The sequence below is a fragment of the Leptonotus elevatus genome, chromosome 11 (genome assembly GCF_054856555.1).
Source record: "Leptonotus elevatus isolate MCC_2025b chromosome 11, RoL_Lele_1.0, whole genome shotgun sequence".
Lineage (NCBI taxonomy): Eukaryota > Metazoa > Chordata > Actinopteri > Syngnathiformes > Syngnathidae > Leptonotus > Leptonotus elevatus.
Genome location: NC_141249.1, coordinates 10,810,782 through 10,826,421, shown reverse-complemented (window position 1 = coordinate 10,826,421; position 15,640 = coordinate 10,810,782). Strand labels below are relative to the sequence as shown.

General features: G+C 36.9%; 1 protein-coding gene across 1 annotated transcript; it reads left to right on the top strand.

The window, feature by feature from the left end:
- Window positions 1–680: 680 nt before the first annotated feature.
- On the top strand, window positions 681–14,737 carry vtg3 (vitellogenin 3, phosvitinless). The gene is made up of 28 exons (XM_086088505.1): window positions 681–795; window positions 872–892; window positions 983–1,134; window positions 2,981–3,232; window positions 3,313–3,474; window positions 4,920–5,068; window positions 5,146–5,302; window positions 5,383–5,540; window positions 5,898–6,063; window positions 6,145–6,270; window positions 7,610–7,828; window positions 7,906–8,123; window positions 8,754–8,851; window positions 8,919–9,043; window positions 9,130–9,225; window positions 9,302–9,421; window positions 9,502–9,691; window positions 10,272–10,359; window positions 10,436–10,621; window positions 11,915–12,056; window positions 12,177–12,345; window positions 12,453–12,562; window positions 13,169–13,243; window positions 13,420–13,626; window positions 13,731–13,876; window positions 13,957–14,095; window positions 14,185–14,293; window positions 14,384–14,737. The coding sequence occupies exons 1-27, from the start codon at window positions 756–758 to the stop codon at window positions 14,272–14,274; spliced, it is 3,801 nt and encodes a 1,266-aa protein (XP_085944631.1). The 5' UTR covers window positions 681–755; the 3' UTR covers window positions 14,275–14,293; window positions 14,384–14,737.
- The last annotated feature ends 903 nt before the right edge of the window (window positions 14,738–15,640 follow it).

The following is a 15,640-nucleotide window of genomic DNA, read 5'->3' as shown; positions in this document are numbered from 1 at the left end:
ACTATGTCATAATTTACTCAACCCATCTTATGAACAACGTAAACTACTTTATCGGTTGCATTTAATGTGCCACACTTTTTTCAATTAAACAATTGGTTTAGTTGTTATTGTTTATCGCTATATAGCAAACTTATGTAAATGTGTCTTTTAATACTATATGGCTAATGGCCATCTCGCCATTTGCTTTATGACTTAATTGCTTTACATCACGTCGACACGTGTTGATGTTGCTTTTATTTTGAAAATTGCTTGATATACAATACATATCTCATTTTTTACATCGCATTTAAACAAGCCCTCAGCACATTGTTGTACAACGTGTGGATACATTTAACAGTTTGACATTAGCATTCAAAACGTTTAAAAGGGTCACATTAAGTTAAGCTGTTTATAGTACATTTTAAGGTCATCCTGAAATCTTACCCGAAATCTAAATACCCACAACTTTTTGTGAATAGTAATTGTATGTAGTGTAAGATTAATATTTGCAAACAATCATAAAAATACTAAATTATGTCACTATATCAGATGTTCAGTATGTTGCTTTTATTTGTCTTCCACCACAGCAGTTGATGATTATCTGCCTTTGTCATGTCATTCTGACAATGTCAGTGTGTCGTCAAGTCAGTGTTGACTGGTTAAAAACGCACGCAAGTGACCTGCAGACAAGGGTCAACACAACCAGGTTCCCAAATCAAACACACTCAGCTATTTAAGGGAGTGATGTGAAATGTTTGCTTGCACCCACGTTGACCATGAGAGGGCTCATAGTCTGCTGCCTTGTGGCCCTGGCCAGTAAGTGCTTTTAAAGGAAAAATACTTCACAACCAAGTCCCGATGCTAACTGTCTCGATCTGATTTTCTTTTGTAGCATGTCAAAGTGTCCGCTATGGTGAGTATTTCAGCAGACGCGACAGGATTGAGCACATTGTTCTTTGTTGTATTATGTTTAATTTGTTTCATTGAAAACTCATTTTTCAAGATTTCAGCCTAAACCCTAAGAAAACCTACGAGTATAGATATGAGGGAGTGGCCAATTTTGGACTGGGCATGCCAAACTTGGCTGAATCTGGCGTCAAGCTAACATGCAAGCTCAAGATTGTCGGCGTGTCTGGGCAGACCTTCCTCCTTCAGGTAAACAGGGACGTGAAATCAGTAATAAGAAAAAGTTCTGAAGTTATGTGGCTGTGGCAAAAGCCTTTTGAAAGCATATATGATTTTTTTTTTTTAACCAAATTTGGCTAAATAAGAGAATATGTGCTATTTTTCAATTATTTCAAAAATATGTACAGTATTTTGTATTTAATACAGAGTTGTGATTTCATCTATTTTCTGAGGTGGCAAATCCTGGTCCAGAAAGTAAAAACCCTGCCCCAGTTTGGTTATAGCCCCTGGTGCTAGCTAGCTAGCTCTCCGGGTGCTTGTTTACCTGCTGGCTACTCTTTCCACCTTTGTACAAGGGCTAAAGGTACAGTGTCTAGGATTTAGTGTCATCTAGTGGTGAACAAATAAAATGCCACAATTTTGAAGGATGCGCACTACGCACTATGCGCCTCAGCGAGACCACACAAGATTACTAGTGATGGCAAAATGAAGCTTCATGAAGCATTTGCGATATTTTTTGACTCCTCTAGATGGCACTCATGATTCAAAGATGCAATGCAAATGTAATCCATTTTCATTGCACTTGCCTTTATCTTTAAACCAAGAGCACCATCTAGAGGAGTCAAAAAATATCGCAAATGCTTCATGAAGCTTCATTTTGCCATCACTAAAGATTACCACAGATTACTACGTTTGTGAAGTTCTTCTCCTTTGGGTATCCGTAACAGAAAGATGGTGGCAAAACATGTCAGCCTCCTGTAATATGATTAGCGATTACTAAACTTACGATTATATATATATAAAAAAAAAAAAATGTTGGTGTGATATAACTTTTTTTTGTGCATATTATTGAAATTAATAATAATTTTTATGATGAATAAATGAGTTCACCACTAGATTGCACTAACTCCTACACGTTGTCTCTTTAATATTAACATGGACATTTTAATAAAAATTATTTATCCTCTATTAATTGTAAAAAATATATATATATTGTTAATCGGCCAATATTCACTTTTTTTTTAAATGAACGATTATTGTTGATTATTATAATTTAATATTTTTTTTACGCATTACAACATAAGATAATGACGTTCAAACATTCTCCCCAAATTAAATACAATTAGTCGATTTTTCGCTGTGTTGTAAGAATTGAAAAACAGTCAATATATTGTCTTTAATTCGTGTTTTTTATATTGATGTAAGCATTAAGGGTTAAAAAAATGAATTTATTTTATTGGTTATTCTATACTTTTTTTTTTAACTAATCGGTTGATTAATCAGTTATCAGAATTTTATTATTGCCAAATATCGGACTCTGCATTGGCCTAAAAAAATATAGAGATTGGACCTTATTAAAATATAATTTTAACTAGATTAATAGCTGTAGATTTAATTTTCATCCATCCACCTTAATATTAATATTTATTTATTTTTTCCATGAGTGTGTCTATACAGGGTTTTATGTATGACTGAGATGAACGATGGACATATTTTATACTTTTTACTTCATATTGAATTCTATAGAATGTTATCTATGTGTTAGTGCATTGCTGTTACAAAAGCGAATCAGTCAGTATGACAGAGTGTTGTCATTTTGCAACCTTAGGTGTTTGGTGCACCACTGTTATGGATCAGTTGTTTTGTAACTCGGTGTCTATTGACTGCAATTCACAGACATCTATCCATCTAAATGCAATTTTGCCCTGACTGAATCAAAAGTAACAGCAATTCATTTTGGTTCCCTAAAACATAACTTGATATACGTTAACCAAGGGCAAAACTCTCAATCGTGTTTTAATCTGTCATGTTGTTTAATGAATTATTCTCATGATGTTACAAGTCTTATAGTAGTATCGTCCACTGTGATTAAAAGATTTCAGATTTGGCCTTTGAAGAGTTTAACGGCTTCCCGGGGAAGAACAGCTTCATTGCTGCCCCTAAACTCGCTCAGCGCATCTCAGGCCAGCTCGTCAAACCCTTCACATTTGACTTTGCCAATGGGCACGTGGGCAACATCCACGCCTCAGCTGAGGTCTCTGACACGGTTGTCAACATCATTAGAGGCATACTCAGCTTCTTCCACATCACTGTCAAGACCACGCAGACATTCTACGAACTCGAGGAGGTGAGAATAAACAACCGCTTCTGTATACCATGTCCTTCAGTCTCATGAAGTATTGCTCAAAAATATGATTTTATTTCCAGGTTGGCATTCACGGCATGTGTCAGAGTAACTATGCCATTGAAGAAAACAATGAAACAAAGGACATGACCATCACTCAGGTTGTGGACGTCACCAACTGCAGGGAGAAGGCGGAACGCTACAGAGGAATGGCAACTGCTGTCCTTAACGATATTTCCAAAAAGGTCTGTTCGGGTGACAAGATTGAGAAAACATTTCCTTGCAAATTGTACGGAAACAAATCACATTTGGTAACCCGCAAAAGTAGTAAAGTAAAGTAAGTATAGTAGGGGGACTATATTTTTATTTTCTAAAAAAAGAGAGAGTGATACTCAAAGATGATATACATTATAACTATTTTAAGGTATGCCTCCTCTGTATGGATGGATAATAAAACAAAAAACATAACTCTCTCTTGACAAATGAAACAATAACATAATTTTTGACCTACACCCCCCCCCACCCCCCCCCCCATTTTGGCAGCTCAGAGCATTACCAGTGAGCTAAAGACCTGGGCCACTGACACAGCTCAGAGTCCCATAGCCCTACTTTCTTCTTTAAAAAACAAAAAACAAAATACTTTTAAAATATAGAAAAGTAATACCCACACACAAAATAACACCTTTATTTTTTCCCTCACCCTATATTATCAACTTGAACACGGTGCACTCCGCCACCCATCTGTCGCGCAATGAAAACCGGACATTTTCATGAATTTCTAAAAATATTGTATATATATATATATATATATATATATATATATATATAAAATTATTTTTAACTTAATTGATTATTAGCATAATTTTTTAATAATAATGAATACAAATAATAAATACAAACTGAACCCATTATTACTATTATTATTATTATTTAATAATAGTAATAATAATAATAATAATCAATACAAATAAAAATCTTTATAATAATAAATGTTTTAAACTTAATTGATTAGCATTATTTTTCAATAATAATTAATACAAATAATAAATACAAACTGATCCCATTATCATTATTATTATTATTATTTAATAATAATAATAATCAATACAAATAATAAGAATAAGAATAATTATAATAAACAAATAATAATAATAATAAATAACAACATCAACCAAACAAACACAGAGTAAAAAAAATGTTGTGCTATATAAATCTGATGGATTATTATTGGGTAGATAAATTTGTGGGTTTGGACATGTTGGGTCTTGATTTGAGAGGGGTGCCTCGGACCTGCATCCCACGAGGCTAAATTCACTCCTGGACTGAACAGCGACCAAATCCCATCTCCACATTTGAAACTGCAGTCAGCTGTAAAAAAGTTACATGGGAATCATTAATATTCATAAATCAGACCTTGAGAGTTGAGACAATTTTAGTCATAAATTGTTTGTTTATCTTTGCAAATTTAAGTGCTACAATATATAAAACTATTTATTAATATTAGTATCTGCCCACCTCCCGTGTCAAAAGTCATTTTTGGTGTACGCCGCGGGCCGCTGAAAAATAATTGTCGGTACACAAATAGTTGTGTTTTGTTCCAAAAAAAGTATTCCAAAAATATGTCACTTTTCTACGAATTTCTGCAAGTTTGTAACCAACAACTTCTAATGTGATGTGTCATCCATTCCAGAGAGGAGATTCCGTTGTTTCAACCATGCGATACGTGTACACAATCAAACCGACGGTTGAGGGAGGCCTCATTTCCAGGGCTCATGGCTTGGAACAACAACACTTCAGTCCTTTCAACGTAAAGGGCGGAAGCTTCAAGATGAAAGCAACGTAAGACGAGATCTTCAATTCTGCTCACAATCGACCTCGCTTGCATTGCTGACTGGTTGAAACCATCCATACTGCAGGAAGGAAATCGTGCTGCTAGATGTGAAAGACACGCCTTCTGCTGTGACCGACACGGATGGGCCAATGGAAAACAGAGGCAACATCATTTACAAGTTTGTTGAAGCGGGAGCGTATATTCCCATCGTCATGCAGAACTTGGACGATGCGGCATCGAAGGTCAAATGAAATGAAATTCAATCATATGCAAATACGGTGGAAATATGAAATAATTTCTCTTGTTTGTTCTCTCTTTGCAGGCTGTTGCGTTGATCAAACAGTTGGCTCAAGTCAATAACTACCAAGTTGACAGCGCAACAACTGAGGACGTGATCAAGTTGTATCAACTGCTGCGATTGGTGCCATACGAAGGATTAGAAGTTATGTGGAAGCAGTTTGCTGCAAATGATGAGTACAGGTGGAGTATTCAAAAGTCACGCTGCTTTAAGGGTGCACATGATGTCAAAATCAGATCCACTTCAACAGAATGAGTAATTACTGAATAGTTAATCCTCATTCAGTTTAAAATGTCGTCAGTCTGACACTTTGTCTGATTAAAGGTGCATTATCATGTCGCGTTTTGATTAAAGAAAGGTTAATGTAAAAAGCAGCTCTACATTAAAATGAAGGAAACCGTTGACACTTATATTTTATTAAATGCAACCCCTGACCTTTATCTCTCCAACACGGTTTAATTTAATTAGTTTTAAGGATTATCTTTGATGTGAAAGATTAGAAATGCTTAATCAACTTCCTCTGACATGGCCCTGATTAGACGGTGGTTTTTGGACACGGTTGTGGAAGTCAACGATGCCAGAATCCTTAAATTCCTGCAAAAGAGGTTCCAAGAAGGAGACATAACTGCGTCCGAGGCCTTTCAAACGCTCTTGTTGGCATTTGAACATCTGGAGGCTATTCCTGAATTGGTTGAGATGGCTAAAGTGAGATGAAAAAAGTGGCAAAAAGCGGTTCGAACGTCCCCTTCTATAACCCATGACGACGACGTTGCCTTTTCTTCTCAGACCTTCCTGACCCTGCCCTACAGTCGATCCAACATCTTTGTATGGCATACCGTGGCACTTTCTTATGGCTCTCTGGTGTACAAGCACTGCGCCTATTACACGCCTTGTCCAGTGTCTGCTGTTCAGGTAATGAAAGAATCATTTGGATAATCTACTGTACTTGAAGTACTTGAAATTGTTTTCTAGTTTTTATAAATTCACGCAAGTACTGTTTATTGAGAGCATAATATGTATTTTGGATACGGAGATATTCCTATCAGTAAAACAATAATATGAAACATTGTTGGGATGATACCCAACATATTATTAAATACAATAAATATAAATATATTTCAGAAGTATTGAAAAAACAACAACAACAACAGCAACAGTTTTTCCAATCAGTGCCCAATAAAGTGTTTATCACGGGTGATACGTTCCATGCTTGAAAAAGAAAGATTACACGAAAAAAGCTTTAATAGAGTTGAGTAAACGTTCAAACCAAATTATACAGTCATAACAAAAATCTGATTAGCTTAATGCTAACATGTAATCCTGGCTAACAGAAATGACGGTAATTATAAACCTTAAAACAATTACTACTTTAACACATGCTGAATAGCCTCACATACAAAAAAAGGTGACTTGAACGTTGTGTATTTAAACACCAAAATGTTCAACCGCAACTTTAACACATGCAGAGCAGCCTCACATACAATAAAAGAGAATTAACAATTGTACATTTAAACACCAAAATGTTCAAACCAAATTATACAGTCATTACAAAAATCAGCTAGCTTAATGCTAACATGTAATGTGAAACGCCGAGACTGGCGACACAAATTACGGTAATTATAAACCTTCAAACAATTACTACTTTAACACATGCGGAATAGCCTTACATACAAAAAAAGTTGAATTAAACATTGTATATTTATAAACCAAAATGTTCAAACCAAACCATATGAAAAAAATCAGCTAGCATAATACTAACATATAGTGTGAAATTACGGTAATTATAAACCTTCAAACAATTACTACTTTAACACACGCGGAATAGCCTCGCATAAAAAAAGAAAAGAAAAGGTGAATGCTAACATATAGTGTAGAAAAGCCTAGACTGGCTAACAGAAATTACGGTAATTATAAACCTTCAAACAATTACTACTTTAGCACGTGAAATAGCCTCACATACAAAATTAAACATTGTATATTTAAACACCAAAATGTTGACACCAAACCATAATAAAAAAATCAGCTAGCATAATGCTAACATATAGTGTGAAAGGCCTATACTGGCTCATGGAAATTACGGTAATTATCAACCTTCGAACAACTGCTACTTTAACACATGCAGAGCTGCCTTATACAAAAAAGTTGAAGTTTATTGTGTCACTGCAGCAGTTGTTCACATACAAATATTACATAACATGAAGATGCAAAACCATGACATTGATTATGACAAAGATTTCATTTCATTACTTAGCCACTGCTGGACTTCGCTATGGACAGTATGAAGAAAAACAATGAGGAAGACATGGTTTTGGCTCTGAAAGCTCTGGGCAACGCGGGTCATCCTGGCAGCATTAAAACCATCATGCGCTTCCTCCCTGGAGTGTCTGCCAACCCAGTTGATCTCCCTCCTCGGGTGCTGAGGGCTGCTGTCCAGTCCTTGAGACTCATTGCTGCACGAGACCCACACAGCGTAAGAAATTCAAGACATTTTTAAGGCTGTAACCTGGCAGACAGACCTCTATATTATGAGTGTTTTGTACTTTTCAGGTCCAAATCATCGCCATGAGTCTTTACCTGCAAAAGGAACTTCCTGCTGAGTTGCGCATGTCAGCCCTCATGATCTTATTTGACACAAAGCCACCGATGGCGCTGGTGTTCACTGTGGCCACACATCTGCAGGAAGAGAAGGACCTTCATGTTATTAGTTTTACGTACTCGTATTTGAGAAGCATGGCCAAATCCAGAACTCCCGACAATGCATTCCTGTGGGTATACTGATTAACTCATTCACTGCCATTGACGCCTATAGACGTCAAAAATTCATTTTAACAAATTCATTACATTTTTTCCCCACTTTTGTTAACAAGAGTATGAAAACCTAGATTTTTTTTTTTGCACATTTAGAACAGATATAAAATGTGTTATTAACCGTGAGTTAACTAGTAAAGTCATGCGATTAATTACAATTAAAAAATGTAAACACCTGACGCCCTTAATTTTTAATAATCTTTTTTTTTATCGTGAGTTAACTAGTGAAGTCATGCAAATAATTACAATTAAAAAAAATTATCACCTGATGCCCCTAATTTTTAATAATCTTTTCTTCTTTAAAAAAAAGAAAGAAAAAAAAGATTATTAAAAATTAGGGGTGTCAGACGATTAAAATGTGTCATCGTAATTAATCGCATGACTTCACTAGTTAACTCACGATTTTAAATCTTTTCTAAATATCCCCCCAAAAATCTAGGTTTTTATACTTTTGTTAACAAAAGTGGAAAGAAATGTTAAACTAATAGAAATAGCCGTCATGGCAGTGAATGAGTTAAAAAATCAAGGGCACGAGTTAGTGATACTGTTCAGCATTTTTATGTGTTGTTTTGTGGTGTTTACAAAAGGTCCACAGCCTGTAACGTAGCAGTGAAAATCCTGGCCCCGAAATTTGGTCGCCTCACTTATCGATACAGCAAGGCAATGCGCTTGGACTGGTTTAATGGTACGCTGAATATATTACAGTACTCGCTTTGAAGAGTCTATATGACATACCTATTTTCCCATTGTAGATGACTTACTCCTTGGCACAGCGGCAGAGTTCTTCATGCTAAGAAACGCAACAGAAATCATCCCCACCGAAATCATGATGAAAGGAAAATTGTATTTCCTTGGTAGAATTCTTCAACTTTTGGAGGTACTGTATGTTGAAATGCATTTAAATATTCATTGAAGACAAAAGTCCTCCTCCATGAATGGTAATGAGGTGTTTCTCTTCTCAAGACGGGTATACGTGTTGATGGAATCAAGGACATTTTTGACGCCATCGTCCCTGAATTAAAAGGCGATTTTAGTGACTTCCAGGCCATTCTTAGTCAGGTTGGGAACGTTATTTCGACTTTTAATTTCAGTGTGGCAAAGAGTCTCTGTAAAATATTATTGTGTGGTTTTTCAGCTTCGAAACTGGGAAACTCACGGCAGTGACAAACCTCTTCTACATTTCTATTCTCGCGCTTCTGGACAAGAGTGGTTCTTTGCAGATATCAAGAAAGAGTTTATTCGCACTATCATCAATGTGAGAGCATCAAGCACAAAATACAGAGCAGAAATAATCCCACTGTAGTGTGTACTAAGTATTTCATTTTGTATTTGCAGGCTGTCAGTCCTTCTGCAGGCAAAGACAGCCCTGTGTGGACGTTCATTGAGAATTTACAGAAGGGAATTTCATGGCATCGAACAAAGGCCTTCTTAATCTTTGAGACTCGCTACTTCCAAGCTACCACTCTCGGCCTACCTCTGGAGATCAGCAAATATTATCAGACTCTTAATGGCATCACCGTGAATGGTAAAAGCCCCACTTAACTCATTCACTCCCAGCCATTTTCACTGAAGCAACCCCCTTTGCTCCTGGCTGTTTCATGGAATTTGTCTGATTTTGCAAGGCCCACAGAATATTGTTTTCTATTGCTATAAAAATATGGAACCTACCAAAAGAAAGATTTGATTATCTTTCTTTCATCAGGAAAAAAAAGTATATTTGTATCTGTTTCTGTTTTGCAGCAATTAGCATTACAATATAGCTATCTAAATGTCATCATTATTCACAAACCTGTTGAAAACACTGGAGAAAAGACCTTGTTGCAACATGGCCCTGGTTGATCTCTTATACTCTGTTGCCACCTGCTGGCCGTTTTTTCTAATAAATACCATTTGCTTAAAGTGACCTCTTCAGGTCAGAGGCTGCATCAAAGCCTTCTGTATGCCTTTCGTAAGCATAAAAACAACAACAGAAAACGTATAAATACGTTTTTGGGAACAGTGGCAATATTTTAAATGGTACGTTCGTATATGTTTTCGAGAGCGAGTTTTAATGAAAACATTTGTCTGTCAAATATCATTGACGGTTTTTGTTGTTTTTGTTTTAGCAAAAGCTGCCATAAATCCGCCACTGACTGACCGCCTTGGACAACTCTTGACCTCGGACATTTCACTGGACACTGATGGCTTTGTTGGGTAAATAACGTCCAATAGTCTTTATAAAAAGTTAATTTCAATTCATCTCTTGAATAAAACTCTTCTTGTTTTACAGTTGCACAAAGGATATCTGGATGTTCTATGGTATCAACACAGAGCTTTTCCACAGTGGTGTGGAATTTAAGAGCAAAATACCGTATTCCATCCCATGGAAGTTATCTGCCAAGATTAACATCAGAGAAAGGAAATTTGAACTTGACATCCCTTTGAGCAAAAAGGAAGTTGAACTCATCACAGTCAGGTATGATTTGGGAGTGATCAGTAATGCAGCCTAACTGATCTTCTTTTCTTAAGAATAAGTATTTTGTGAAATCATTGTTTGTCTTTCATTTACAGTATACCACAAATATATTTTGCTCCAGGCAGTCAGAATATTTTTCACAGGCGCTTTAGGGAGCAATGACCACAACAACATCTAGCTGGTCCAAAGAGGCATCAGCAAGCTAATTAGCTAAATAACTTGCATGTGGGAATTTGTGGTACCTCACTGATTAATTGTTTGTTTGGTGGCCGTTCAACAGGCCAAGGTGTGTGCACACGGGTTGAGTTGCTCACAGTCATTGGCACTAATGTTGTGCCACAGCTGCCGGTTACAAATGATTTGGCTCAATCAAGCCCGTTTTATTTTCTTTCAAACGTTTGAGTCGTTCAATTATTAACATTAAATGAGTGATTGAGTCAGGGTATGGGTAAAACAATAATAAATACTGGGGGTGTCAAAATGTATATTTGAATTTTGAGTTAATTTAAAGTTCCTTTAACGCCACAATTTTTTTAAACGCCCCTTACTTGGAAAGCCTGCAATGGGGGAATTCCAATCCCAACGCAGCAGCAGCGAAATTTTGCTGTAATGAATTTAATAATAATGCTTACATTTGTGGAGAGTGGAGTCAAGTTGTATTTTACAATTTAAAAAATGTGCAGAATTTCGCAAGTTACTTCATGTTAAAGAGTATAACTATGAAAAGACAAATGCAACGAGCTGTCACCTACGTCTTACAAATGCAATTAGGCCATCTTGTGGCAGAAAAATGACCTCAACACAAATCAATATCACGCGTTTTTACAGTACAGTACATTTTTTTTATTTTAACTAAATTTTAAGAATTTAACTGTGATTGGCTGGCAACCAGTTGAGGGTGTACCCCGCCTACTGCCCGAAGCCAGCTGGGATAGGCTCCAGCGCCCCCCGCGACCCTTGTGAGGACAAGCGGTTAAGAAAATGGATGGATGGATGGATTTTAAGAACTATTATGAAATTACTGCATTAATGATGAAAGATGCAGCCATATTTGTATTAGTTTAAAAAAAAATTTTTTTTTATGTTAACAAGAGTATGATAGATAACTTAGAATAAATATTTTATTATACATTTTTTGTACACTTAGAACATATTTAATATTTGTTTGGGATTAATCGTGAGTTAACTATTTATGTCTTGCGATTCATTACGATTAAACATTTTAATCGCCTGACATCCCTAAGAAATACAGAATGAACATGATTTCGTCTTTGTTCTTTTTCCGACCAATAGCTCTGATGTATATGCAGTCACCAGGAACATTGAAGCACCAGCTTTGCCGAAAATGACCCCAATGATGCCCAAAGCTATTGACCCTAATAACGAAATTGTCCGCAGGGGTCCGACAATTGTGAAGCTTGAACCTGAAGAAGAGGTATAATTGAGTGAAATAAAATCCAGGTCCCGAAACACTTGCGGCTCAAGTCAAACTGGACCTGAATTTGCCACATCTGAATGAAACCCATTAAAGTCCAATGGTGTTCTCCTCAAACAGATACAGAAGCCCAACAACTGGCATCCGATGGACAAAATGTGCACAGAGAACAACATTTATGGAGCAGTTTTCTGCATTGAATCCGAGTTGAGACGAGCGTATTACCACGAGGAGTACCCCTTGTATTACTTCCTGGGATACACCAATGTGGCACTTAAAGCGGTCCCAGGTAAGCTCCACAACTCGGAAACATTACATTGTATTATACTAAAAACTAAAAACTATGACTAAATGCTAAAAACATTTGTCCAATGTATCAAACATATACCATTCAAGTCCAGACAAACAAAGCTGTCGACAAGATCCGATTTGAGGTCCATACTGGTCCGAGCCAATACCCTACCAGCACCCAAGAACTCCTTCAGAGTCTAAAGAGGCTCTCACAGGTCTCGAGCTACCCTTGCAAATAGGGATGTAACGATATCCAAAGATCACGATACGATAAACATCATGATGTGAACCTCATGATGCAATAATTATGGTATTGTGAGAAGGGTGGCGATGTAAAAATAAGCTAACGATAGCTATAAAATGTCACATATAAGCTCATATTGGGAAAAAAATGACGTTTTATACATAATAACAGTTTTATACATAATAACAGCAGTGACATGTCACGGCGCAAAGTATCATGGTCCATGTAATTCACAATGCGATTGAGAAAAATCTTAGCTGGTATGACTGATTTATGGGAGTACTGCCGCAGTGGCCAAAACATTTCGAATTAAAATTAAACGGCACTATTAAACTGACCACCAGAGGGTGATAGGACTTCACAAATGGAATACACCCTTGCCGTTTTACAGATGTGCTTGCTCTTAATATCGCAACATGACGACGACCATGTCGTGGCAATTTTAATGTTGCAATATCACGATATTGCAGATATCGTTACATCCCTACTGGCAACTTTATTCAGCTTTATCTTTTTTTTTTTTGTTTGTTTTTTACATTTCAGCCATTAAGGTAATCATGCTATTGATTGTTTACAGGAAGCCACATCAGGACTTCAAAGCTCAGAGTCAAAATCAAGCGAAACAGATCTTGATCTGTATCCTCCTGGCATGGTAATGGAAACCGAAGTTGACAAATGTTTTTTATTTTGCCTTAAATGATAAGGAAGTTGGTATTAGCTTGTTAGCCATGATACCTCCAATTCCCATTCACTTGACCAATATCCTGCACATCGTGGTTACGGCTTGGATAAACAAACGCAAAACTATTCTCGTTTTTGGCTCCACAGGTCTTCAACTCAACACCTGAAGCTATTTTTAACATCAGAGCTCTTGCAGTGAGCGGGAACCGTAAGCCTGAAGGTTATGAGACAGCTGTGTTCTACACGCCCATGAGAAACCTTCGGAACACCCAACTGATTGTGTCCCAGGTGGGAGACAATACCAACTGGAAAATGTGTATGGACATGGTGCTGGATGGCCGCACAGAAGCAAAGGTAGACCTCAAACCTATGCAATTTTCTAGATAACTATCATCCATCCATCGTTTGTGTTTCGGTGTCATCCGTCAAACTTGGCTGATGTCCAATGTTTGGTGTAGGCAAACCTTAGATGGGGAGCTGAATGTCAAACGTTTGACATGTCAGTGAGAGCCAATACTGCACGTCTGCCTGGTTCCAAGCCAACGCTAAGGGCCAAAGTCCACTGGAACATAATCCCAGAAAACATGACAGAGTTTTTCAGCTGGTGAGAAGACAAGCAAACCAGAATGAGACTTTTGACTCACTAAATTGTATTTCGTAAACGGTGCTCTTTACCCTTCCCAGTGTTAAGACCTATATCCCAGGCATGGCTTTGCTTCTTGGCTTCAACCAGGAGTACGGGAGAAATCCAAAGCAGGAACTTTCTGCTTCAGTTGTTATTGCCTCGACAGACAGCATCGACGTGAGGGTTCAATTCCCAGAGGTGCTCACTTCAACAAAACTTGAACTTTCTTACCTCGTGTTCAACTCGAGTATTTACACATTTGTGTCATGTCTCTGTCTTTTCATTAGTATACAGTCTACCGCCAGGCTATCCCAGTTCCTCTGCCGCGTCAGAGTCTTCAGGAATTCCAGTACAACGCCAGAAACACAACAATGTAAAGCACCTGCATAATACCAAGTGAGCAACAAGCCAATCTACCACAATTATGTGCGTGATGTTTCATGAACTGAAGTTTGAAGTGTGCCATTTTTTGTTTTTATCCTGCAGGCAACGAGACAAGGAGCATTCCAAAATGGAAAAGGCCCCAACAATAAATGTTAAAAGCCATCATAAATGATGTATCATTTATCCCTAAAATGTCACCAATTTGGAAATAACTTGTAAAAGGTCCTGATTTATTGGTTTAAGAGCATGTCAATATTTGAACAACCATCTCTGGAGGACGGTTGCTGCTCTGTGTCCCAAAGCTTCTGATGCTCATCAAAGCGGAATGATGAAATACATTTCGTTTCAATCAAATGCATGTTTCAATCTGATTTCATTCACCAAGTTGAAAAAGATATATTTGTGCTTGTCTAAAATGCAGTCCAAAAGATAAAGTGCTCTCCTTTTGTTAAAGCAGCAATAGCTTCCATTGTATCTTTTTTTTAGTTTACAAAAATATATGTGCAAGGTCTGGATGACCTGTTCTGTTTGATGACCCACTATTACTGTTTGCACATACCACAATACAATGTCACCATGCATGCTAATAAAGTAGGCCGCTGTGCCCTTTGGGAAAACAACTAATTGCTTATTATGTAACCATGTCCCCATACTTGGGGAGAAACATTAACTGGCTATAATTACAAAATTAAAAAAAATTAAAAAACAAGTTAACTATGACAGGACCGTTGCTTTTCAAGTTTGTATTGACCTACACATTATTTTGCATAATTTGACTTATTTTAACTCTGTATTAACACTTTAATAATTCATTACAAAAAGACCAATTCTATTTATAATAATAATATGAACTTGTCTTCATTAGAAGAGTGTCAAGTGTAATTTTAGAATACATATTCATTCATAACAGGGGTCACTAATGTGGTGCCCAAGGACACCAGGTAGCCCCAAAAGAACCACATGAGTAGCCCCGTGGGCCTGTACTAAAAATAGCTCACCAGTGATGGGGCACTGTGATTTTTAAGGAATGTTGTACAAATGATCTTTTCAAATGGCTAAAACCTCGTAAGTCACAATTTTGCAAAAAATAAATAAAAAACTATACTTTTGGTCAAGTCCACACGTGTAGATGTAATTGTTGACCAATCTAAAGTGTTGAAAATGGTTTGTTATCTTTGATGATGTCATTTTAATGGTGGTGGTGGGGAAAGTGTGGGGGGGGGGCAAACTTTTGATACATAACATTTCCCCCAAAAAATACATAATTTTAAAGAAAGATCTGTATATCCCAATACGGCATTTTCCCTTCAAATTGCATGAAATTAATGGCAATGTTCTATTCCTTTAATTTTCTGGTTC